This window comes from Urocampus carinirostris, chromosome 15, assembly GCF_059441175.1.
Source record: "Urocampus carinirostris isolate Australia breed hairy pipefish chromosome 15, RoL_Ucar_1.0, whole genome shotgun sequence".
In the NCBI taxonomy this organism is placed as follows: Eukaryota; Metazoa; Chordata; class Actinopteri; order Syngnathiformes; family Syngnathidae; genus Urocampus; species Urocampus carinirostris.
In genome coordinates this window covers 21877980-21905719 of record NC_142363.1, presented here as the reverse complement: position 1 = coordinate 21905719, position 27740 = coordinate 21877980, and the positions used below count along the sequence as shown (strand labels likewise).

At 37.4% G+C, this 27740-nt stretch overlaps 1 protein-coding gene across 1 annotated transcript in view; it reads right to left on the bottom strand.

Annotated features, from left to right (window-relative positions):
* The window catches only part of LOC148351833 (latent-transforming growth factor beta-binding protein 2-like), a 151868-nt gene that overhangs the window by 42871 nt on the left and 81257 nt on the right, over positions 1–27740 (bottom strand). Inside the window, exons 9-19 of the mRNA XM_088353965.1 lie at positions 23299–23373; positions 18594–18716; positions 16805–16969; positions 15352–15612; positions 11269–11288; positions 11030–11066; positions 10584–10643; positions 8892–9020; positions 7537–7665; positions 7345–7464; positions 7155–7274 (exon numbers count right to left, since the gene is read on the bottom strand). Of these exons, the coding sequence (XP_088210091.1) occupies positions 7155–7274; positions 7345–7464; positions 7537–7665; positions 8892–9020; positions 10584–10643; positions 11030–11066; positions 11269–11288; positions 15352–15612; positions 16805–16969; positions 18594–18716; positions 23299–23373 (1239 nt within the window). The remainder of the gene's footprint in view (positions 1–7154; positions 7275–7344; positions 7465–7536; positions 7666–8891; positions 9021–10583; positions 10644–11029; positions 11067–11268; positions 11289–15351; positions 15613–16804; positions 16970–18593; positions 18717–23298; positions 23374–27740) is intronic.

Here is a 27740-nt window from a genome sequence, read left to right as displayed (position 1 = left end):
ACCGTTCCTAATACTAGCGCCACCTCAGTTATGCACGCAAGACTCGACTCCACGCTCATCAGATTTGCAACGCTACGAATAAGATTTGCATGCGTATTATTTTATCACCGAGCCACATGTACTCATGTGAAGAGCCATTTATGGCTCGCGAGACATTGGTTCCCGACCCCTAATCCAGAGCCTCCTATTGGTAAACAAGAAAAAATAGTTAATTACAACAATAATAATAATAATAATAATAAGCTAAAATACGTGAACTCTTGTATCAATATGCTTTTTTTTTAAATACTCATAGGTCGAGAAATTTGTATTTATTATAAATAACATGAGGCTCACCTAGAGGGAGCTGACATGACTGTCAGCCATTTTGCTGATGTGGGTACCACAAAAAAAGAAACCTTGTGTAAAGCTGTGCATAACAATCACAAAAGAAATGGTGCGGTTTTGTCACTTTGAGTCTCCGTAGTTTGTATTCTTCGATGTGCTTTATGGTACTCATTTTTTGGTTGCACTACACAATCGAGCAACATCATTTTACATATATATTTTTGATATGGGTATTAACAACCATTATGTACCAAATCATAAAATGGTCAAATAAAACACACTGCAAAAAAAAATTAAAAAATGTAAAAATCTTGCAATAATTTTGCTGATTTTAATCATAATTTTCTTCTTAATTTAAAAATAAAATGAAAATGTCAGTGCGTATTTTTAAAAAAGTGTCACGGTTGCCATGGCGCCCAATTGGCACCGCCCGTGTGGCGCCAGCTGCGGCTCGTTGAGAGATTGGCTTTCTGTCTATTTTAAGCTCAGCGCTCTCACGCCTCCTTTGTCAGCCTGTCAATGAACTTCTGCCCCGCAAGACACGGGTTTCGACTCTGTCCTGTTCGTGTTGGTATTTCCTGTCCGGTATTGTTCCCGTTTATTTTGTCCCGTTTAATTTAGGTTTCCAGTTTTGTTTCAGTCTATTTTTGTCCTGTTTATTATTTTCGTCCAGTTTGTCCTGTTTACTTTCGATATCCTGATTCATTATCTATCCTGTCTGTCCCGTGCTGTCCGGTATCAACCCCATCTGTCCGATATCAACTCGGGCAATTGGTATCGATCTCGTCGGCCTCTGGCTTCCTGTCTTTCCACGCCAGACCGCTGCCTAACGTTATGAGAACCCATTTCCCGTAAACTTGACTTGACTTGACTTGTGTGAGAACGTAATGCGTTTGGGTCCTGATCCTGTTCTGGTTCGCGACAGAAATCTTTCCACTCTCAGATAGGTTTTGATTATTCTTGTTTTTTTTTCAAGGCAAAATATATAGAACATCTTAAAAAATAGGATATTATAAATATAATAAAATAAAATGGCAAATTTAGCAACCAAAATTAATATCACGTATAATATACTGAGCCACAAATGATGAAAAACAAAACTCTTATGTGTCATCTAGGGCAACACAGTAATTTAAGCTTTAAAAAAAACATAAAACTGGTGCTGGGAATTATTTTTTTAAACATTTCCGGACGGGGTGCCTTAAGATATTTCTAAATAAAAAAAAAGTGCTTTGGCTCAAAAAAGGTTGAAAAACACTGCTTTAGATTGATCTCATTAAGGCATTTTACGAGCAGTCTTTTTACTCAGTACAGTGTTCAACTACTTTTGAAAGGAAAAAAAAAAAAACTTGCGAGGAGATATTGTTTTGCAGCGGAATGTTAACAACAGCAAGACTTTTCAGGAACAAAATAAAAAGTCAGAGGATGAATGGACGTTGCATAACACAGAAAGGATGAAGAGTGGCTGAAAAATAATAGATAAAAGTGATGCATGGAATTAAAATAGAGGCAAAAGAAGGAGAGTCACAGATGTGTTTTGTTTGGCCTTCTTTGATAATTTCTGACAAGGCAATGGAGTTGTTGCCTAGCACAACGGCAATTTGGTTTATCTTTGACCCGGCCAATTGGGCGCAAGTTGCTGTTACTGATTTCGGAAAACTGGGAACTGCCTGTTTATGCCGGATAAACGCCAGTAGGATTATGTTGACAAAATGTTTAGCTTTAACCTCTCAGCAGCCTCTAAATCCTAAACCAGATTGTTACAAACTAACAAAGTGATTCTTGATGTGTTCTTTTTACAGTCAACATGCAGGGAAAATTAAATGGCCAGTATCTAATAGGAATCTGGATGGTAATTTTCTAAATGTTTTTGCCAAAAACCACAGATTGTTCTTCTCAGCTAACAAGGCTGTCCTTGTTCAGATATACTGTACATCGGAAGACAGCATAACAAAAACGAGACAAAAACACACGTTTTACTTCATAATTAGCAATCAGCTCGGTTGCATTTTGAAATAAGCAATGTTTAGCAGATAAAACAGCACAGTTGCTAAAGCCTGGATTGAGGGTATAGCAATTCTAGCCGCTAATGCTAGCTATGGAAGTCATTGCCACAAATCACAGGAACTAAACTCAAAACTCTCTTCAAAATACATCTTTAATCTTTCCGGATTTTGTGCATTTTTCTGCATTTTACTTGGTTTTATCTCAGGTAAAGCGTCTATAATGCACAAAAAGTAGTATATGAATTTGATATATTATTATTACACTGGAGCAGCACGGCGGCACAGTGGTTAGCGAATGTGCTGCACAGTTCATGTCATGGGAACCTCCTGCGTGGGTTCAAATTCAGCTCCAGACTTCCTGTGCAGAGTTTGTATGTTCTCCCCGTGTTTGCGTGGGTTTCCTCCGGGCACTCCGGTTTCCTCCCACATTCCAAAAACATGCATTTCAGGTGAATTGGCCGGTCCAAATTGTCCCTAGGTGTGAATGGGCGAGTGAGTTGCCTGTCCCTGTGTGCCCTGCGATTGGCTGGCAACCAGTTCAGGGTGTCCCCTGCCCACTGCCCGATGATTGCTGGGATGGGCTCCAACACCCCCTCACGACCCCACTGAGGATAAGCGGTGCAGCTAATGAGATGAGATGAGATGAGATTATTACACTGGTTCTATGATGCTAGTTGCTAATGCTAGCCCACTAAAATTAATTGTATCAGAAAATTAAAACAGAAGCTCAGGTTAGGGAGAAATAAAGTTAGTTTAAAACGTGGTCAAACATTTGGAATTTCAGAGTTGAAAAAAAGAAAGATACAACACAGTTTCTCAGGCCTAGCATCACCACAAATCATTGGGAATACAGACACATTACAAATATAGATAAGTAAAAATATTCAAAATTTTCATCAAAGTCCATCTTTTTTACCTAGATGTCTGCTAAAATTTCAGGCTTTTAGGTATTTTTTTTTTGCATTTTAGTTTTTTTAACTCATGCAAGGGTCCAGATAATCACTATATCCCAATCTTTTAGGTTTTATGTATTTTGATATATTTGGCTGTTTTTTTTTTTAAATGTATCTCATGTAAATCATTTCATAGCAGGGGTCTCCAACGTGGTGCATGTGGGTACCAGGTAGCCACCTAGGAATACCTAGGTAGCCCACAAACAGGTTCTTAAAATAGCTCGCCAGTCATTGGAGTTGCAATTTTCTAGGAGATTTCATTTCTTACTGACACGTTTTAATGATTGATTTAACTAATAATTACAACCTAGTAATAACACAGTAACAACATAGTGATAACGAAAATTTGTGTTTTAGAAATGTAAATCCAAATGGATGCCCTTCATACCAACCGGTAACAATTAATTACCCCTAAATGAATTTGGTCTGTGAGAAATATTCTGCTTCTGCAACACTAACCGCTACTGCTAGCTGTGGAACTCATTGACACAAATTATTAGAAACGAAGACCCTAGAAAACATAAAAACTCTTATCAAAACCCATCTTTCAACTGACTTTAATCTGTTTTGATGTATTTTATGCATTTTAGTTTGTTTTACCTCACGCAAATAATCTTAAAGGGTCCAAATAATCAGTATATACATTTGATGTATCAATTGTATTCTACTTCTGCGACGCTTGTTGCTAATGCTAGCCCCCTAACTTCCACATGTCTGAAATAGAAAAAAACAGAAGCTCAAGTTCCCAAAACAAATTAGGGAGGTGAAAGTTCATGGATTTGTGATGTAACTGTGCAACGATGAGTTTGCCGTAACACACACCACGTGCTACGGGCATTCAAATCTAATAGACCACAACGAGAGGATATGCGCTAGAGTGAGAAGATTTGTTTACGAGTCATGACCTCTACACAGTCAGAAGCTGACCGTTTGACCTCGACCTCGTACATCTCTACTGACTGCCATGTCCCCCTCGCCCAACCTTCAAGCGCTAATCAAATCCTGCCGGACTCCACATTACATTGGCCGAAGATTTCACCCAGAGAAAAGAAATGTTTGTTCAAAGCTGCAGCCAAGGGAAAATATTTGGACTCACGCAAAGTGAGGTATTACAAACAATCTTTCCTTTTTGGGGGGCGCTACTGATATCGGAAGATCAACAATAACAGTGAGTATGTATAGTGTGGATTTTACAGAGACTGTTGAGCTAATATTACATTGGTACATGAAGGCAGAGGTCAGCAACCACCAGGCCAGAAATAAACAGCGTGCTTATTTTTTGCTTATACAATAGTTATTCGTGAATACAAGCCTTTTCTTTTACCTTTCAAAAACGGGAATTTTGGGTACGTGTTATACTTGAGGTTTTGAGGTAGTATATAAGCATATTTCAGCAATAATTGATCATCTGACAATAATCCAGGGTTCATACACGTTTTTAATGGCCAAATTAAAGCACTTTCTAAGACAATTTCCCTATTTCTTCAGGACATAACATTAACCTAGAAATCCGGTGTAAATCAGGTATTTTGCAGAGCCACAAGTACATAAATACATAAATAAATCTCTTCCATTATAGGTGTTGGGTAAAAATGAAGATGAAGCTTACATTTTCAGTTGCAGGAAGTTCTTCCTATTACAATTTCTATCTATCTATCTATCTATCTACCCATGTCATACCCCTCGAGAGAAGTGACCGACAGCAAGACAAACACATACAATAACGAAGAAAATAAAAAAAGCAAAAAGTAGCAAAAACACACACAAAAATATTTGGACCATGGCCAACCCAAATGCCCAAACACCCAAACAAGTTAAGCACCTCGGCACCCAAGTTGGTCATGCTTTGGTCCCCCCAGATGAAACGGGACACAAGAAAGCGGCCATGTCACTCGGGCCAGGGTGACACAACACACTCTTCTGTTCAACAGCAGGGCCCGACAGCTTTTACTGGTTTACCCCTGCTGCATCAAAATTGTAACCTAATTGTTTGCATTGCCCCTAAAAAATGTCCTCGATTGATATATAAACATTGCACTAATACACATTTCGGAGTCATCTGTTTAGTGTAGCATGCACCTGTCCTCTTGGGCGCGTACTGTGGGAGGCGATGACGCTTCATAGGACAATGTTGTACAAACGAATGCAGTTAATCACAAAGGAAAAGGAAATGCAATGGCAAAGCGAAGCCACCAAAGAGTAGTGTCGGTGTCATTTTGAAGAAAAACATGGTAGAGAAAAGGTTGAGGACCACTGCATTAAAGCACCAAAATGACTCAGAGTGTTGGAGGGCCGTCAACACTTTGGTTTTTAAAGTTGGACTTGCACATAGAAAAAACCTCCAAGCCAAGCTTGTTTGAAGTAAAACAAAAATGCATTCTATTTAAATCCAAACAAAAAAAATCTGTTAAACTAGTGCAATTTAATTGGGTGTAGAATTGCAAGATGTCAGCAGCTTATTACCGACAGGTTTCGTTGCCGTGTCAACTGGTCTGGCAAATGCATTTGGAAAAAGCGGATATCAATTTCAATGCAAGACCCTTTTCAACAACCTGATCAATTTTCATGCATTAAACGCTAACACAACGGTAAGACATAAGTTCCTAAGTGTTTTAAAATTGTACTGATGAAAACATTGTCAAAGCGATTCGGGTTTTTCTACGCAAAATCGACTCAAAAGTTATGATATGCATGCTGGGCCAGTACCACAGTTGTCATTTTTTGAGTATTACTTTTATTTTTTTACTCAGCTGTGTAAAAGGTTACATATTTATTTTCTTTCAAGCCTTTTCAAATAAAGGATAAACTGAAACAGATGTTTTGGAGTGAGTAATGCATTGGTAAACTGTGTTGTGTTTTAAAGTTGTTTTTTAACTATTTTAAATGCCACGATTTTTGGTAAATACACAAGAAACTGGGGGAAAAAAATCATTACTTCATAATTTTTTTACTAAATAGTGTTATTGTTGTTTACAGTAATTTAGAATTTCTTTAAGAATCATTATTGGTTAAAAAAAGTACTGATGCCAGGTATCTGTATAAATGCTGATACTTACTGATATTTTTTTTCGTTTTGGAAACTTACGTTGGTAGCCTGATTTGAGAGGGATTTAAAGTTCTATCATCAGAAAATGGATATGTTTGCAAACGCCCAATACTGATGCCTATACAAAATATTCCACAGGCATCAATACTGATACCATATACCAATAACATTTGTGAATTAAATTCACTTCCCTCTTCAAAAATATGTAGTTTAAATATTTTTAATGCATTTTAAACACAAACAACCATTTTTCCTAAAAATGCCTGACTTAAAGGGACAGTGTGTATTATTTGACCATTAGATATGGCTGTTTTGTGTAATGCAACCAAAACGAGTGCTCAAAAGCACAGGGAGGAATACAAACTAAGGAGACTAAAAATGACCAAACCGCTCTTTTTTTCTCTTCATTTTTTGGGGCTACCCGTAGCAGTAAGATGGTGGACAATTCTGTCAGCTCTAGGTAAGGCTCATGCTCTGTAAAATAAATGTAAATTTGTTGACCTAAAAGTGTTTAAAAACGAAATAGTATATACAATAGTTACATTTATTTACCACTAGGAGTGGCTAAATATATATATTTAGTTCCTAAAAAATACATTGATTTAATGGAAGTTTACCATCCCTTTATTTTCAGGTTCCCTGCGACAGCTGGCCTCCAGGAGGCAGCTGATATCAGTAACAGCTATCATCACGAGTACCGATACCGCGACAATATCAAAAAGGATGGTGATTGGCCCTTATACTAATACCCGGTAATGGTACTCGCCCATATCTTAATTACACTTCAGATGATGTGGCTTATGTTCGTCAGTGTTACCTTACCAACACATCTATTGTTGATAGGCCTGAAACCAGGGCTGCAGACCTGGCACTCAAATGAACCCACTGTATTGACACAAGTTCCACTGGGACATGTGCTAGGATCTTGGCACTCATCCACATCTGTAAAAGTATAACATATTGTATAAAGATTTTGCTGCAGTGAGCAGAGGACGTTTTTTCTGTGCGTCACCTTCGCATTGGTCTCTCCAGTTCAGGGTATAGCCGTTGTCACATTCACAGGTGTAGGATCCTTCTGTGTTGATGCAGTGACCGTTGGGGCACTTGTTGGGGATGCTGCACTCATTGATGTCTGCAAACAAAGTAAATAAAACAATTGTAGACACATCCAAAAAAGCCTCATGAGCGGTGACGCTATTGTTACCTTGACAGAACTTCCTGTTTTGGGTGATCACCTGGCTAAAACCGGTGAAGCACTGACAAGTGTAAGAGCCGTAGCTGTTCATGCAATTGCCTTTCCCCTCACAGGGATTGTCCTCACACTCATTTACATCTATTGAGACAGAGAGAGAGAGAGAAAATACAAGATACATGTCACTGCAATTTTCTTCAGATGAATCTTATAACACTGATCTTAGGGAAATCTAGGGAAATAGGTGAAGAAAAAAGGGGGACACCCTGAACTGGTTGCCAGCCAGTCGCAGGGCACACAGAGACAAACAACTCACTCACTCATTCACACCTAGGGACAATTTGGACCAGCCAAATAAACTAACATGCATGTCTTTGGAATGTGGGAGGAAACCCACACAAGCACGGGGAGAACATGCAAACTCCACTCAGTAGGTTCGATCTCATGACCTCAGAACTGTGCCACACACGCGCTAACAACTGCTCCGCCGTGCTGCCCAGGTGCTGATATGTTTTACCTAACAGTAACCCTCAAAATTGGAATAGGTTTATTGTATAAATTCATTTTATAACTGAAAAATTTGTTGTTGTTTTGCTGAAGAAAATATGCAATGTAAAAAAAATCAATTTGTCTAAAATAACATACACAAAATGGATGGAATCATAAGAAACTACACAAAATGTTTTATCAAATTGACTCAATGTGTATACTTTTGATTGAAGTGTTGTGTCATTCACATCTACTTAAATGTAATAAAAAAACTGGGTCAAATAGATTTTCTGAGGAGAATAACAGCTCAGCGCATTTTAACGAAATACAATATTACAACAGTTAGTTACATAACACAATTATAAAATGGCTAACATAAATAAGCAAAATAAACCAGAACCATTGGTCAATACAAAATCTAAAGTTGTGGTGGACAAACTAATCCAGTTTAGGTAAACAACATAAAATGAATTACCTTTTTCATAGCAACTGTAGGTTGCAGGAAAAAAATAATAATTGTTTTACAAAACTTTATTATTATTATTATCAAAGTTTAAAAACTTAATACACATATATATTATGAATAATAATAAGACGTCTTTACTCACCAACTACATATTTGTGGTTTCTTAGTCTTTTATATTTGCTGTATTTTGTATTGACTAGTGGAATGTTATTTATCATTGCTTTCCTTGCAAAAAACCTGATGCAGCATAATCAGAACCAGATCCCCATGGAAATTGGGTTTGATACCCCTAATTTAAAACAATTATGCTCAAAATGCTTTAAATCAGATGGACCAGCACCACAAAATTCAAAAGCAAGTTCCACTGACATGCCAGGTTAGCATCTACAAGGTTCTTACGCCTGTTTCTTACCTATGCAGTTGGTCTGCAGGGCATTGAGTTGGAATCCTGTTTCACAGTGGCAAGTGTAGCCTGTCTGCACGGGAACACAATTCCCACGGCCACAAATGGACGGGGTGCTTGCGCACTTGTCAACGCTCGCTAAAAGACAAGGTCATAAACTATCTCAACAAATCATATCTCAAATAAATGACAACAAAGCTTACTTGCACGTTATGCTACATGTCCTTCAGTGCAATAAAAAAAGAACATACAATTTTTGTGTTTAAAAGTGATGGTATAATAAATCTATGGATCAATCTGTTGCCATTCATAAACAAAACCATATGTAGCATAAATTATTTATACCTATAAAACTGTAGATGTATGAATAATGTATGTTTGAAAGTCCAGAAAATGACTACATGAATCGTATACATATACATATACATTTTTGGGTTTCCCATAGTGCTTTGTAGGCCCGGCAGCCCACCAGGTTTTTTGTTGTTGTTTGTTTTTCAAAACAGGCTATCGATGAACAGGATTGGACAGCTGTCTTAAAACAACCATCTGAATGTGACCAAAAACCGGAATGCACCAAAATTTGGGGCCCAAACAAAAACAAAATGTGAAATTCTTGGCCAAAAAACTAAAATGAATCAAGTGAATAATGATAATAGTAATAATAATAGTAATAATAATAGCGATCACATTCTTATTTTGCACTGATTTGCCAAAAGAAATACTGAAAAATACAAGCGTGTAAATGATGCACCCACTTTAGAAGTAGATTATTCTGAGGCATTTGAGCTTTAATTGACAGAAGAGTGAAAATTACCAAGAAAATGATAAAAGGAGGGAACAGATGATGCAACAAACAAGTCATACACGCATATGAACCAAAATAAAATATTCATATAAGAAGAATAAGAATAAAAATAAGAAGAGGAAGAAGAGGAAGAAGAGGAAGAAGAAGAAGAATCAGAAGAATAAGAATCAGAAGAAGAATCAGAAGAATCAGAAGAATCAGAAGAATGAGAATAAGAAGAATGATAAGAAGAATATGAATAAGAATAAAAAGAATAAGAATATGAAGAAGAAGAAGAATATGAAGAAGAAGAATTAGAAGAAGACGAAGAGCAAATTAAACTCTCTCCGTATGTACCTCAGTGCCAGCAAATAGACTGCCGAAGTCGAACGCACTGAATGTCACACATTCACAATAAAACAATAGAAGGAGGGAGGGCTCGCCTCTCAGTTATCATGACGTCATCACAACATTGTTCTTTCGGAAGTTTTTTTTTTCCCCGATTTTTTTTTCAGTCAAAATTGAAAATGGATTATTGGCTAGGAACATTTTCGGTGCATCCATGATCTGGTCTTTAGGACTGGATGGAATTCTCTTATCTGAAAGACCTTCCTCCTGGTCCTTCTTGAAAGTTCAAAATCCATTGATATATTTTCTCCTTATTTTGAGTACCCACTATAGTCTAAACTTAGCAATCCTAACTATTAGCATAACATATTTTATCAAATTGTGACTTATGGGATGTAGACAGCTATAAAACAACTCATCAAAAATAGTTTGCCAAAATAAAAATGTCTGTTTATGATTTGATGAAACAAAACAAATTAATCAATGCCTGTTAAATATTCGACCAAAGGAGTATTTATTAACATAGGATTTTTATATTTCTTTATAAATATTTTTACATTTATATTTACCCGAGTCTGTCTGGCCTGTTTCTTTCGGATCAGGTTTGACTGCTGAGTCTGGAGCAAGTTCTGGGAGGAAGAATAATGTTAGCTATGCTGTATTTGGGCTGAGTATAAAAGGATACAACCACTAACGCTCCCCCTTAATTATGTATTGCTTGTTTTACAAAGAAATGACCTTCTAAACTGTCACTCAACAGGCGACATGAAAAGAAAAACAATTTTGACTTTTCTCTGTTGTAAAAAATAGGACAATAGCAGATTTAGAACAGTCACAATTAAACTGTTTTCTCTGGCACACGAGCGGAGCACAAAAAACACTGGGCTTGGAGATAATATATTAAATGAAAACATCTCCAGAATGGGATGATGGTAAATCCCAGTTGGTCTTTAAAATTGAAAGGAAAAAACAGTTGTTAAATTGTAATATATGCATGAAAAATGCCAAACAATACCTGGATATTTCAACGGTGAGTCTGTCACAACAGCCGGCTAAAAAACAAGCACACATTGAAACACAATTTGATTATACTTAAATTAATATTTATTTTAAAAAACTGTAACAATTTACATTTATATATAACTACGTGTAGATATTATTGTTATATACAAGCCTAATATCCTGTGGGATCAAACAAAAATCAACAATGAAGAGTAAATCTAAAAGAGGTTTGAATAGTTAGGACAAACTTACCGGACTTTGAATGTCAACATCTGAAAGAAAATGACAAGAAAAAAAGGCAATTTAATGCATTTTCTAAAGATATGTATATACTATACCATAGAGAAACATTAATCATGTTAATTTATTCACTTACAATCATGTCCAAGGACCATTTAGAGCAGGCGAGGCAAAACTAAGGCCTGAGGGCTACCTGTAACCCTATAACCATTTTTCAGGTCTGTAGCATGTATGGATATTCAGTGTTGAATTTCATTCTCATTTAACATCACAATTTGTGGATTTTCTTTTTAAAATAGTGCAATATTCACTTCATATTATGAAAATTATTATTACAATTAGCATGTAAATTAATTCAGTACTGAGCATTTGCAGATGCAGTGTGAGGCACGCAATATTCTTGCCTCATGACAGAGGGCCATCGTGAGACCAAAGAATCGGATTTGGCTCACACCTCAGCCCCAAACAATAAGATTAGTGATAGTATTAGCAAGCTAATAGCAAGTCAAGCCATTCAGTGATTTATTTCTCGTTGCTTGGACTTTCATCTAGGAGCAGCGCATACTGAATACTTAATTCATAAGTGAAGGTAAGACAATAAAACGTTTATTTTATCAATGATAGTTCTAATATTGTTTACTTATATTAATCAATCAAATGATGATTAAGATATAGGATAATTAATTCATACATTTAACTGTGCCTCACCAGACAAATATTCACTGTTTAGAATATATTTGCTCCCATGAAAGATAATTCATAAAACATACGGCTATCAAAAAAACCATTGTTTTTCCCCAAAAACAATGTTTTTAGCACAATTTTAAACTAATCTTATACAGACGCTCCCATACTCACTAATATTCGAGTTACGAACAACGGTACAGACAAATATTTTATTCGGCATGTATTGTATTGTGCACCTTTTTACGAGTACAAGACAGTACTGTAGTGCTTCTTTCCGCCTCTACCGGAGTGTGGCGCTGTGAGAGATCACCCGGCATCCACCCCGAAGAAAAAATCCGGCTTCCTCCCTCTGTCACACTCCCAGTTTGTGTGTAAACATACTGTACTGTATCTCCAGCGCTCTAAGAACTTTGACATTGTTATTGTTTCATATCTCATGCATCCATTTAATATGGTTGGTGTAAAGTGTGAAGAAGAGGAGAGCCATTTCATTAGAAATTAAAGTGGAATAGGAAAGCTTGATGCGGTTGAGAAAATTATCTTTTTCGGCCACTTTCTACCACTTGGGAGGAAGTCGCCTAACTGTTGAAGCTCATCTTCCAAAAGTAAATTAAACTTAACTTTATTTATCTTTATAGAGCATATTATTTTATGAAATGTTTATTTTTTAGTAAGAAGCAATACAGGTTACTTATAGAAGTCTGAAACATACTTATACAAACCATAAACATACAAAATATAGCACTGAAGCAACTTATATACTAATTCAACTTCCGAACGATCGAACGGACCGTATCTCATTCGTAAGTAGGGGAGCGTCTGTATAAAGCTACTTCTGTTTCTATTTGAAGAATAAAACAAAATAAAAGGACACAAAAAAAAAAAATCACAGCAATTTTTTGTGCTTAGCGAAATACAGCTAAAAATACTTCAAGGTGGTCCTTGTATCCTTTATTTGTATTTATATTGCCCACAGACGATAAACTTTATATACTTCTGCTCCAAGCCAGGCAGATGAAGTCATTTTTTAAATGATGCCAAAAGAACAGCATTGACACGGAAAATAACAGACAGTAATACCCCTATCCATGAATATCTACAGAATCATCTGCGGGTTGATCAAAATCTTGTAACCTGACCAAAATGTCACTTAAGATATAAATTTCGAACAATTTGAGAATGTATCATCAATGAGAAATGCTTTAAATTTAACGACTGGGTCAAATTGAATTACAAGTTGCATTTATTGGTTGGATTTAAACCAATCTTTGAGAAAACATTACTTTAATTGAGTCCTTCTGTTGCATTGGCATGTTTATGGTGGAAATAAATTTATATAGAATAAATGCTGTTGGAAAGAAATTTAGGTCTGTAGCAGTCAGGTCTGTAGGCAGGTAAAGAGACCCCTCACTACTTTAGTTATTGCTGGGTCATTAAACGGATTTTGAATGGAATTATCTTTATTGTCATTGATACCACAATATCAAGCAATGGGCTTTACAGACAGTACACAGCAAATGCTATCACGGGGCAGAGTAGGGAGGGCTCTGTGTATTGGGAGGGTGTGAAGGTCTGTGTGCACAACTGTGATAGGCTGGTGTATGCCGCGAGTGAAACAGCGGGGTGGGCGCACAAGTCAATGTATTCACAAAAAATAAATGGGAAGCTTGACTACAGCTTGTAGCTTTTGCAGCTTGTTACATTGAAAATAAATTCATTAAGTAAATCAGACTCTGAGGAATGTCAGAAGAACGCAAAAGAAATGATGATCACCAGCAGGTGCTCCGTGGATTGTTATCGGGTCTGGTTTCTGCCGAAACGTCCTACCTTGCCGAGACATCTTACCAGGCTGATTGAGATTTCCTACGGATTTTTTGCTTTGATTTAGCCTTTTTTGACTCTTTCATTACTTCAAAATACTGTTTTATGACATAGCTTTTAAGCCTGGCATATTTTTATGTGGTAGCTTTTTAAAGTGGTGTTTGTTAACTACGGTAATCACGCACTGTATGTATGCATGCCAACCCTCGATATATGTCATGAGTAAAAGTTTCCAAAAATTCTGATTTTAAATGTTGCTAGTTTTACTTGGTTAGAAAGAAAACAAAATTTTCTGTCAACTAAGCATACATTAGAACATCTAGACAAAGTAGGACATTTTGGCAGAACAATGGGAAGGGACTGAGGCAGCGTCGGGAGAGAAAACCTTAGTTGTTTTGCAGTCAGCCAATTACTCTCTAAATCAGTTTCTTACTCTGAAAAGAGAAACCTTCCGATTTTGCTGTTGGTTGCTCATTTGGATCCCTTAACCACTAGGGGCACCAGTTCCTGTGGTGTGTCTTGAGCGAGTCGCCCTGGCTTCTCCAGGCCAACATGTTTCCACCCGGTCTTGAGCCGGGGACGTTTTGCGTGATAGGCGATTTTGCCTACCACTGCACTTTTGTATAATGACAATAAAGACCATTCATTCAACTGCAATTATGTGTTTTTGGCTGCCTTTTCCAGCAGCTGCCCTATTGTTTTATTGTCTGCTCCTATCTTCGGTGTTTTTTCTTCCCGTTTTGACAACTACACTATGGATTACTTCTATCCTATGGACATGGGTTTTAACGCACAAGAAATGCGTGTATTCAAGGAATTTCAACTCATTGCCCTGAAAAATTCTCGTGCCGGCGTGATGAAGGGGCTTATGGTGTAAGAAAAGCCGGAGCTAGCGAAGCGGCGTTATAAGTCTTCGGTACCATCCGTAATCATGGTAAATGCGAACTCACGACCAAATAAGATCATCGAGTGCTGGTGGAAAACATCGAAGCGCACAGGGAGCGCAGTTGCTGTGTTTTGCGGAAACGTGGCTCACGTTTAGCATTCCGGACGCTAACGTGTAAGCCACCCGGAGCAATCCGGCTTCAACGCCGCTAAACAGAGACACGAAAGCCGGGGGGAATCGGAGAGGAGGCGGACTTGCTAACACGAGGTGGTGTATCCCTGGATTTTCACAAAGAAAAGTTTTCCATCTGCCGCAGGGATGTCGAATTTTTGGACTGGCGTGACGTCATCCACTTTGCTACAAGCACCCCGAGGGCATCATGTTCATCTGTTAATAAACAACGGGGTAGAATGCTGGAAGTGTGAATTTCCCTACGGGGATGAATAAAGTATCTATCTATCTATCTTTCTATCTATCTAGATCTATAATTGTTATTTTGTTACAGTCGTATACTCTCAGTCAGTAAGGACGTCATTTCGAGGTAAGTTTGACCTATAGGGGCATGTATAAAAGTATTACTGCTATTTCGCAGATTTTCAGTTTTTGCGTCAGGTTCTAGCCCCAAATATTCCAATAACCGAGGAATTCCAGTATTACATTAACAACTAATTTCACCCAATAAACGTAACAGTTGTTGTTACCTTCAGGCTGTTGTGGTATTTTTTCGTCTAGGATTGTGGGTAATCGTGGAGACTCGGGCCACTGCGGTATTTGAGCTGTTTCTGGGAAGTTGGGAAATTGGGGCTGCGAAGATGGCAGCTCAGGGTTAGTGGGGTGCTGCTCCTCCCAAGAAAGTCTGGTACTCTGAAGATCGTCCTCCCCAAGGTGGCGCAGTGAAATCTGCACGTCAGATCGGGAGTAGGTGTATCCGTGACCAGCTGGGCAGATCTCCTTGAAATGATCTGTGAGGAGTAAATACATAAATCATTGTAAATTATTTGTTTTTTGGAGTTATATGGAAAACTACACCCAAACATTTCTTCTTCAGATTCAATGTATCTTCATGTGTCAACACATTCAATGAAATTGTCTTATTTTGATGAAAAATACAATTTTTTACAATACAGTATGCAATATAAGGATAAGATTATAACTTGGTGCCTTGGAGTACCCTTACGTGACCCCAGGGGTACACATACCCCCCATTTAAAGCCTTGGGATCATTGGGTACTCAGTGACCCTTTTGTGCTAATTGCTAGCCACACAGCCTGCAGGAGCTCAGCAAACCTCAGTTATGGGGAATCCATTACAAGTGAGTTCAGTGTCCCCAATTTAACCTAAGACCAGCAACCCCTTGCTAGTGGGTCTGGAAAAACTATGTACGTAATAACAGTGAAAAATGGTGATCAAGGAAAGAAACTTAAGTCATAGATGAAAATTGGCCTTAAAATTAAATTGGAATAAAAGTTGTCAGGATCCCGTTACCTAGTCACAAGGACCAGACCCAAGTTTTTTCTTCAGAACATGACTTACTCTTTTGTTTGAATATCGTATTTATAAAATGGCTTCTACCCACATTCCAAAAACATGCAATTTAGGTTTATTGGCCAGTCCAAATTGTCCCTAGGTGTGATTGAGCGAGTAAATTATCTGTCTCTGTGTGCCCTTGCTCCCATGGCTACCAGTTCAGGGTGTCTGCTGTCCACTGCTTGAAGATAGCTGGGATGGGCTCCCCTCGACCCTACTGAGGATAAGCGGGTAAGATAATGGACGGATGGATGGATGGGTGAGCCTCATAGTCCAGAAAAAACACTGCTGCTGTTGCTGTGTTTCGGATTTTCTTCTCTGGACGACATGAGCGATAACCCAAAGAAAGACCAATCAATGACAACTATTTTGCTTTTGGTCTTTTTCCAATTTAAACACATTTGGGTTATTCTGAAATTATTTGCACAGCTGGCATACGGTAAGGTGCTGACTGACTAAAACAAATGCAACTTTCTTTTAAAAGCACTGACAACTTAAACATGTGAGTACATGTTGCATTATGAACCTACAAACAAAAAGCAAATATTTGTTCTGCAAGTTAAAGTCGAGATGCTAGACGTGTTTGCATTAAGATGCTGTGACCCTGTACGATATAAATTCACTTACCAGATCCGGGCAAGGGGCAGCGAGCACAACTATCTCCCCAGGCTTTGCCCACACGGCTGCAGCAGCAGATCTGCTTGGTGATGTGCTGAGAAAGTGGCAGCGAACATGTACCTGCTGATACTGATCTGTAGCAAAATGCCTTCTGGTCTGATACTGCCTTGTCAGCTAGGGAGACAGTAGCAAGAGGTGGTGTGTTATTACTATGTACTCACAATGTTAAGTCAAGTCATGTATATTTGTGACGCCCTTAATCCCAAAGAGTCCCAAAGGGCTGCACAGTTCAAAGACTATTGCAAACTACAGACTATTGTGACACCATCCCCTGATCTAAAAACCTACATGAAGGCAAATAATAAACAGATATTGTCAACATAAAATATAGGTTATTCATATGCTATAGAATAGAAGTGTTTTAAGCTTAGATTTAGATCTTTTCAATGTTCTTAGTATATTATTACATGGTTTTAATTGTTAGAAGAGAGGCTAAAATAGGCTTTGTCAACAACAAAAACATCTTCCTCAGTTTTTAAGAGAGTAAGTTGGACAATTGAATGGCAGATTAACTATTCTATTCTTTTTGTAAAGACAATACACATGTGATAAATATTTACTAATAAATATGATAGCGCTTGTGTTGTTCATGAGATTACTGCATTTAAAGGCCAATAACCCCCAATTTCGATGATGATTCTTGTAAGTAAATCTTAAATAAAAGTAAATATAGTATGCTACCCATTGACTATGGCTAGCTTTTGCCGAAAAAGAGGATGGTGGTTTTTGGGCATAGAATACTAAGCTAGTTTCCAGCTTTGAAGACAACGGTACTGCTTTAAGGTATTTCCATTTGCATTTTTTCATGTTTCCTGAATCCTGCGGTTTATGTAATGATGCAAATACAATTTTCAAAGAAGACATTTTAGAGGGTAGAAGAAGAAGCAATTTTTTGACATAGGATATGACAGTATTTTAAAAAATGTCAAATACTACTCACTATATTTTCCGGATTATAAACCGCTACTTTAAATGATGATCAGAGTAAATTAAAGACATAAGATTTTTTTTCCTACTTTTTAACAACGTTCCCAGTTATTGGCCGAGACGACATGACTATTTTATTCCATTAAGTAATAGAACGTTAGTTTCTATCATGGAAGATGACACTAATTTTTGTAAAATCAGCAAAGATAAAAGATAATTTTACTCTGAATCCTGCAGTTGGGAAAGAATAAAAGGGATCCATCAGTTTATGTAAATATGCATGTAAATTATTGAAAAAGACTATCATATTTGGGCAAAGAAGACATGACACTATTTTACAGTGTAGAAGAAGCTAGTTTTCAGCATAGATTACATTGCTATAGTTAAAAAATGCACATGTAATTTACTGTATTGTACAATAATGCTAGATTTCAGAATGAAAAATGACAACACCTCTTTTTTCATGTATAATAATAGTAGAACAATAGAATAATAATAATAATCATTTTTGTAAAAATGATACATAATTCACTGTACTTTCCTGGCTATAATCTGCTGCTTTCTTCATGCGCTCAAAGTAGTGAGTGAATAATTGAAAAATGTACGTCACCTTTTGGCGTACAAAAAAAGATCATTTCATTCAGCATGGAAAAAGTAGCTCGTTTTCAGCATAAGAAAAGCTAGTTTTTGGAAACACTAGCTTTTAGCATAACACAGCCTTAAAGCTTGGCGTTAAGTATATGGAAGTTGTTTTACATGGGTAGTATTTTAACATGGAATATTTTTTCCAAGATTTTAAGTGAACACATACAAACACAGTGGCTTCTGGCGGGGTCCAACATGAAACCAGGTTTACACGTGCACCTGTAGCTTCCTCTGGTGTTGAGACACTCGGCATTCTTGCAGATCCCTGGCAACTGGCACTCGTTGATGTCTGTGAAATATAAAACGTGTTATCTTTGAAACTCTTTTACCTTAACAGGGAGTTTTTGAAAAGAAACACCAATATCACATTTCTTTTACTTTGAGTATGCAAAACAACAATGATGTAAGTTTTTGGGAACGGCTTCTGCCCTTAAAGGTGACAAAATGTTGCGATGGAACATGAAGATCAAAACCAGGAGGTGATGATGAATGGAATACTTGAGTTACCCGTTAGTATGAAAGTGATGTTAGTGATGACAAGGAGGAAACACATGCACCGAGGCATTGAAATAATACGGACGTAACGTTTGTTCATTTTGTAAGAAGGACTGTTTGGACTATTAACATCATCCTTTTTGAGCCTTTACACATAAAAGTCTCCTCAGATGCTGAGGTCAAGGAGTTTTTTTTTTTTAAATTGGGAAACTTAGCAACCAGTACAGTTCAAGAGCGGCTCCAGGCAATAACACAAGCTGTCCTGTTAAATTGCCAGCCAGGCACCAGGCGTCAGACACGTAAATTATATTCTATTTATCCATGGCAATTCTGCCAGATGGGACATCACTAAGTGTTTTCTCAAGAGGGTCGCCACAGCCTACCAGTGATGTGTAGTCAACAGAGGCAGGGGAGGCAGGGGAGGCTCTGCCTCACTTGTCATGGAAAATACATGGTTATATTTATTCAATGTTAAAGGTTATCCTCATTGTTTCTCACAATGTTTGGATTTTCTTTTTCAAAATGTCTGAATACTAACCATATGAATATTATTAATTCAATCCTCTTGCCTCATGGCGGAGGGCGACAGTGAGACTAAGGATAGTGATATAGATTATAGTGATATAGTGATTTAGAGTGATTTATATATATATAGTATATATATATATATACTATATATATATATGATATAGTGATTTAGAGCACACTTCAGGCCCAAATAATAGAAGTAGTGATAGTATTAGAAAGACAACAGCAACTCAAGCAAAGCAGTCTTTTTCTTTCCTCGTTGCATGCAAGTTTTTACATAATGGAGCATTACCTGCCTATTGATGCTTTTATTCAGAAGGAGCAGCGCATCGACTTAATTTATGAGTTACAAAATAAAAATAAAAATTAATATTTAAATTTAAAAGTTTTTTTTCTTCTATGCTGTGGTTTATACTGAACTGTCTCAGAAAATTAGAATATTGTGATAAAGTTCTTTATTTTCTGTAATGCAATTAAAAAAACAAAAATGTCATACATTCTGGATTCATTACACATCAACTGAACTATTTCAAGCCTTTTATTATTTTAATACTGCTGATTTTGGCTTACAGCTGAAAAAAACTCAAAAATCCTATCTCAAAATATTAGAATACTTCCTCAGACCAAGTAAAAAAAATAATTTTATAACAGCAAAACTAAATCAAACATTTGAAAATGTCCATTGATGCACTCAGTACTTGGTTGGGAATCCTTTTGCACGGATTACTGCATCAATCCGGCGTGGCATGGAGGCAATCAGCCTGTGGCATTGCTGAGGTGTTATTGATGCCCAGGATGCTTCGATAGCGGCCTTCAGCTCATTTGCATTTGTAGGTCTGGTGTCTTTCATCTTCTTCTTAACTATACCCCACAAATTCTCGATGGGGTTCAGGTCAGGGGAATTAGCAGGCCAATCAAGGACAGTGATGCCATGGTCAATGCACCAGTTACTGGTGGTTTTGGCACTGTGGGCAGGTGCCAGATCATGCTGGAAAATGAAATACTCATCTCCATAGAGCTTTTCGGCAGATGGAAGCATGTAGTGCTCTAAAATCTCTTGGTACACAGTTGCATTTACTCTGGACTTGATGAAACACAGTGGACCAACACCAGCAGCTGACATGGCTCCCCAAACCATTGCTGACTGTGGGAACTTCACACTGGATTTCAAGCAACTTGGATTTTGCTCTTCTCCAGCCTTTCTCCAGACTCTGGCGCCTTGACTTCCAAATGAAATGCAAAACTTGCTTTCGTCTGAAAAGAGGACTTTGGACCACTCTGCAACTGTCCAGTGCTTCTTCTCCATAGCCCAAGTCAGACGCTTCTTCCGTTGTCTTGAGTTCAGAAGTGGCTTGACTATGGGAATACGGCTATTGTAGCCCATTTCCCGGACACGTCTGTGAACTGTGGCTTTTGATACCTGGACTCCAGCTTCAGCCCACTGTCTTTGAAGCTCCCCCAAATTCTGGAAGCGGCTCTTCTTCACAATTTTGTTAAGGCTGTGGTCATCTCTCTTGGTTGTGCAGCGTTTCCGGCCACATTTTTCCCTTCCGACAGACTTTTTGTGGATATGCTTTGAAACTGCACTCTGTGAACAGCCTGCTCTTTGAGAAATTTCTTTTTGTGTCTTACCCTCCTGATGGAGGGTATCAATGATGGTCCTCTGGACAGCAGTCAGATCAGCAGTGATTTAGTTTACTGAACCAAGCTGAGTGTTTTTAAGGCTCAGGAAACCCTCGCAAGGTGTTTCGAGTTAATTAGATGATTCAGGTGATTAGTTGAATAGCCTACTTGTATACTTTTTCATGATATTCTAATATTTTGAGATAGGATTTTTGAGTTTTCTTAAGCTGTAAGCCAAATTCAGCAATATTAAAATAATAAAAGGCTTGAAATAGTTCAGTTGATGTGTAATGAATCCAGAATGTATGACATTTTTGTTTTTTTAATTGCATTACAGAAAATAAAGAAGTTTATCACAATATTCTAATTTTCTGAGACAGTCCAGTATATTCCTTTATTGCACTGCCAATCAAATGATAAAGTTGTAAATCTGACTGAGGCTCAAAGAACACGAACATCATTGCACGCCACTACAGCCAGACAACTCTTTTTCTAAATAACAAATTAACAGCTCGCTTTTTTGTTTGCATTAATTTGATCAGATATCTCTAAAATCTTCATCAAGAGCATATTTTGATTTAACTTAAGAAGTATATTTTCTGGTCAGATTTCAGGTCAGCATTGGGCTCAGCCTCCATCACATGGAGGCTCTAATCCGCAGTTTGGTTCAGTCAAAGATTAACGCTATTGTTAAAGCCTGCTCCTAGTTTGACTGAAATTGACGCTGATATACAATGAAGTCGACTAGCACTAATCCCAACATTTATTTTTGACTTTAAATTCATGGTTTCAGGCAATTTGAAGCCTGATGCAAAATATTAATTTTCATGTATTTGTGAAAGGTTTTGACCATGTGTCTTGCAAAATTACTTCATATAGTAATATAAATGTGACTACAGACGAATATTTGTAGAATTGTTTTGGATCGCAGTAAAGGAAATTGGCTATTCATTCTTTATCCATAGGTGGGATTATTCAGTTACGTTGGTGGTCCAAAACTAGACATATTTAAAGGGGGGCAAAAGTGCATTACTGAAGAATGAGTTAACAAGAGTCAGTTTGTTTGAATTGTCTACTATTTGAAATACAAGCAGTTACAAATGGTGGTACATTTACCCAAAATACAAAAGAATACAAATAACAGAGTTTATATGAGAATGTAAGCATTGTCATACATTTACCCACAATTTATTTAAAGAAGAATAGTACAATAATGCAGGTAATTATTAAAATAAAAAAACAACAAAAAATGTAAATCAAATAAATTCTAGCATTAAATCTTTTGTCATAAATTCAATCAAACAGATTAATGACATGACAAAAATAATACATTAAATATATCTGCCAGTGGAAGAAGGTTTTTAGGGAATGTAATTAAATGTTATTAAAGATCAATAGATTGGAAAGTTTGCCTTTATTCTAAAACAATGCTAACATTGAAAAAAAGCTGTGTGGCCCTAGCAACAGAACCTCTGGGGGTCAGGAATCATCTGAAAGGGACATTAAACTTTCCAAAAATGGACTGGCAGTGAGACTGTTTTTGTCATCTGAAAAAAATAGCACCTGCAACTGAGGAACATCTTGAAACAATCGCTAGCTAAAGGCATGAACATATTAAAGAAACATTATTTTAGCTGGTTTAGAGTCTATTGAAAGACATATGTGCCCTTGTCCACTATAATTTCATCTGTATTGTGTTTTTATTGCCCGTCTATCAAAACGTTTGAGTTTCGTCCAACAAAAAGGATCTGACTGGAAAACTAGCACCTGCTTGAAGACACACCAACATCGCAGTTTCCTAACAAATTATAGATTGTTTTTTATTTTCAGATCAAATGGAAGAAAAGAGTTCTATATTTGGCTTAAATATATTTTCATTACAGGTGCATGCTGCAGTCTTTACCGTAAATGTTCACTTAGCTGTTTCCTCCCCCCAGAAATGACTTGATTTAGTTGTTTTTAAACAGAGCCAACAAGTCACATCACATCTCCTGGACTCCTGGTGTGGGCCAGATCAGCATACGTGCCTACAGACTTAAAGATACCCATTGAACCCAATCAAAGCCTGCAGGAGAAAGGCTAATTGCAGTCTTGATCTGTGCTCCACAGGGGGCATACTCAAGGCGAGAAAAAACATTATTGAAGTCCTCAGGGGTCCATGTATGTAGAAAACATATGGATTCCCATCCATTCTGGCATTTCTGCATAAAAAATGTGATTCTTACCTTGACAATGCGTCGTATTCATCCTTTTATATCCACCTGGACATTCCACTTGGCCATTTGCAATCACTGCATATGCTGAGGAGAGAATAGAAAGCACAATGGTTCAAGGATGTGAAAACACAAAGCATTTAATTCATCACAGTTGTAGACAGGAAGCTCATGGTAGCAGAAGAACTGATAGCTTACAGATGTGAGCATTTTGGCGACAAAAAAACAAGGGGATCCACAGGTGGGCCTTGGGGGACCCCAAGATTGAATAACTAGTAATAGTTTGTACTGATAGTAGTAAATAAACATGGATAATAGAGTTCCCAAAAGAAGAAAACAATAACACTTGATCCGATGTATACTAAATTTATCTATAATTAATTCATGTTCGAGAATACATGATTATTCATAAATGTGTAAAAGAAGTGCGCCATGAAATCTTATAATTGATATAGTCAGGGGGAAATAATACTTTTATTTTTGTGGTATCTTTGTATTTTTTTGTTTCCCTTATATTTCCAGTGCTATTTTTAGTGATTTACCTTTGGTGAATTTTGTTAGTTTGTCAGGTTAATTGGCCAATTTAAATTGTCCCTAGGTGTGACTGAGCGAGTGAGTTATCTGTCTCTGTGTGCCCTGCGACTGGCTGGCAACCAGTTAAGGGTGTCCCCTGCCCACTGCCTGAAGACAGCTCAGATGGGCTTCAGCACCCCCACGACCCTACTGAGGATAAGCGGAGAAGATAATGGGTGGATGGATGGATGAGTTTTTACATTTCTTAAAAATACATGAAGAATTTGGCAGATTATTTCCATTTTTTTTTTATTTACTAATGATTTTTCTTTTATTGTAGTATTTTTCTATTCTGTTATTTTCTAGATTTTAATTTATATGTATTGGTATGGTAAAATATGCATTTTCCAATACCGTTTATATTGGTTGACTATGGTTACATTTTTTTTTCTCTAAATCGATAAGAAAATTAATACTTGAAATGAGTGTCTCATGAATCCTAGAACCTATATTTTTAGGAATATATTTTAATACATAATAAAAAAACAAATTAACAATTGTTTTAAAAATTAGAAAATAAGAATAAACTAACGAAACAAGATGTATTCATTCATCTATCTACCTATCTAGCCATTCATCACATTGTTGGTAGAAGGGAATATGGGAAGACTAGTTTTGCAATTTTGCATTGATGCACCCTTTTATTTATATATATATATATATATATATATATATATATATATATATATATATATATAAAATTAGTTTTTAAAATCTCAAATACCTACAGGAGTGTTTTTAAGTATTCTATTACCACAATTCAGAACTGTCTAGGACTGACCAGCATGCAAATTTGCTTAAAAGAACGTTATCCTTAGTGATGATAAAAGAAGTTACTGGATTATTGGATTGGAAACACTCCCATTAAATAGGGTTTGTTTCAGGTTAGTGGTTTTGAAAGTCATGGGAGTGTTGCAATAAATAAGTCATCGCTTCGGTTCACGGCCCAGTGCGGCCATATTGCCGGTGACAGACCCCTGAAAAACATCAGGTCATTAGTCACTCGGCACCGGGTTAAGCCTCAGGATGCTCCATTAAATGTACAGACGGGTCAATGCGGTCATTCATGTGGCAAAACCCCCAAAAAAGTCAGATTTTGTGTTAATGTGTGTGTGTGTGCATGCGTGTGTTACATCTACGACACGTTTAAGCAATTATGGAAGCGCTTCTTTTAGCCTGCTTTTGAGTCATGTAAAAATGGCCGTGGCACTGCATGCTACTTCCAAAATCATCATTATGTAATTCATGTCATTTGTATTTATCTATCTATCTACCCTGGTCATATCCCTCGAGAGGGGTGACCGACAGCAAGACAAACACATACACAAAAACAAAAAAAGGAAAAAGCAGACAAAAAGACAAAGGATTTACCCATGGCCAACCCAAATGCCCAAACACCCAAACAAGTTAAGCACCTTGGCCCCCAAGTTGGTCATGCTTTCGTCGACACAAGAAAGCGGCCATGTCACTCGGGTCAAAGTGACACAACACACTCTTCTGTTCAACAGCAGGGCCCAACAGCTTTCACTGGTTTGCCCCTGTCGAATCATACATGTGCCCTGTCCATCCCTCAGAACGCGTCCAAACATCCCACTATCCTTTCACAACACCTCTCCACTCATTCCTATCACCAACAAGAGCTCTAGCTTTCACTATATTTAGACCTCTTTCATGCAGTGCACTCCTAACACCATCCATCCACGTCAATCGCGGCCTTCCTCTTGGTCTCCTTCCATTTACTTCTGCTCTGTAGATCTTCTTCAACATTCGCTCCTCGTCCATTCTCTCCATGTGTCCAAACCAACCGAGTCCTCTCTTATCCACACTCTTGCTCAGTTCCACTACTACTCCAGTTCTGTCCCTCACAATTTCATTTCTTTATCTATCCACTCCTAACATACTCCTCAAGCACATCTCAAAAACATTCAATTTCCTTCTCAAATCTGCATTCACGCTCAAAGTCTCTGCACCATAAAACACAGTCTGCACAATCACACTCTCATACAGTCCTCTCTTAACATCCGTACTCTTGTTACCCATTACTCTCCTCAGAGCACCCAAAACCTTGCTTCCTTGTTTTTCGCATGCTTCACCTAAACCAGTGTTTCTCGACTGGTGGGTCGGGACCTAGAACGCTGGCCTTAGCTTTGGCAAAAAAGGACTAAAAAGAAGAAAAACGCTTGACTTCTTGACAGTGAAAGACATCAATGCCCTGCTCGATCTCTTCTCCCTGTTCACTCAATCAGTGCGTTTCAGAGGGACCACATCTATTTTTATTGAGATTTTGTTGTTTTTTTCATTTTTCTGCCCATAGAAGTGGGTCCCAAGAAAGTTAGTAATAAGTGGACAGAAAAGTGTAAACAGTTACAACACTGAACAAGTTGAAGAGGGAAACGATTGTGAAATACAAATATGGTGTACCAGTGTCTTGTATTAAAGAGCTGCTGGAAGGTACATTAAATGGTTTAAAAATGTTGTATTTTCAGCTTTTTACTAGTATATTAATTTTTGACTACACAATTAAATAATTGTCAATGCTTAGGTACATGCTGTATTATTAATTTCTTTTATTTTTTCATGTGGCTATTTTAAAGAATATTTACAGGGTCGCATACTTGCGATGTATGAGTATATGCTCATATATACAGTACTTTAAGTTGTTTTGGTTTGGGTGGTCATTTTCTTTCTTTTTTTCCTTTTTTTAAATTTTAATATATTCTCCTATCTCTGGTTTAAACTGCAATATCCTTTCATTGAACACATTTGAGAAGTGGAAATGTTTACTTGATTTGGGTCCCTGCTAGTCATTTGGGTAGAATGGTCGGCCCTGAAGTCAGACCAGTTGAGACTTTGTGCCCTAAATCACGACGTTGATCAATCATTATTTTCAGGTCATTTGACCGTTGCTTTGAGGCTCCCATGTGGCCACTCTTCAAAGAAGATGCAAAAAGGAGACAACTTGAAACTGGCTATCTCAAATACCCACTCTCATGATTGGCTTAACCTGTGAATGAAGGTCTATGAGCTTACGTGACAAACATTGTGTTCCAATAATTAGTGCTAAAGATATTCAACTCAATTAAACAACAAAAGTGCCAAAATACGGTAGCCTAGATGGTAGAGCGCCCGCTCCAAGACTGGGAGGTCGCTGGTTCAAGCCTCGGCCGACTTACAACATTGGTACTCATTGCCTCCCTGCTTGGTGCTCAGCATTAAGGGTTGGAATTGGGGGGTTTGGTCACCTAATGACTCCCAACACAGCAGTTGGGTTTAAAATGGCGGCGTCCTGTTTGGCTGCGGCTGCATCGGCTCATAACAGTTAAACTGTACGGGTCAGGTGTATCGACATTTCGTTCTGTGTGCATGGTTACAAAGAATGAAAATAAGAGTAAAATATATTCTATTCTATTAAAATATATGCAACAGGGTACTTTTGTTACAGTAATTATTGCACACTTTCTGTAAACACTTATAATCACTATTTACATCTTTAACTGAAATTGCTGATCCGAACAACCAATGACTTGTGAAGGAAAATCTTGAAAATGATCGTGGAAAATTAAATTCTTTCATATGACTATATATCCATCCATTATCTTTCGCTGCTGTTCCCCGATGGGGGCAGCAGCGTTAACAGGGAAGCCGAGACCTCCCTTTGCCCAGCCACTTCTTCATATTTTAATAAAATAAAGAACTTGAAAAATAAAATGAAAGAAACTGAAAAGTAACAAAACAGTTTGTACAATTTATTACATTTAAGACATGGAGAGTGATTTTGATTATTTTGGATTTGTTTTTCAAGCAGAAAGCCTTACGATATATCGCCCCGATTTAACAACAAAGGATTAGCCGAGTCTGAACAAAGTGAATGCTCTGTCCTA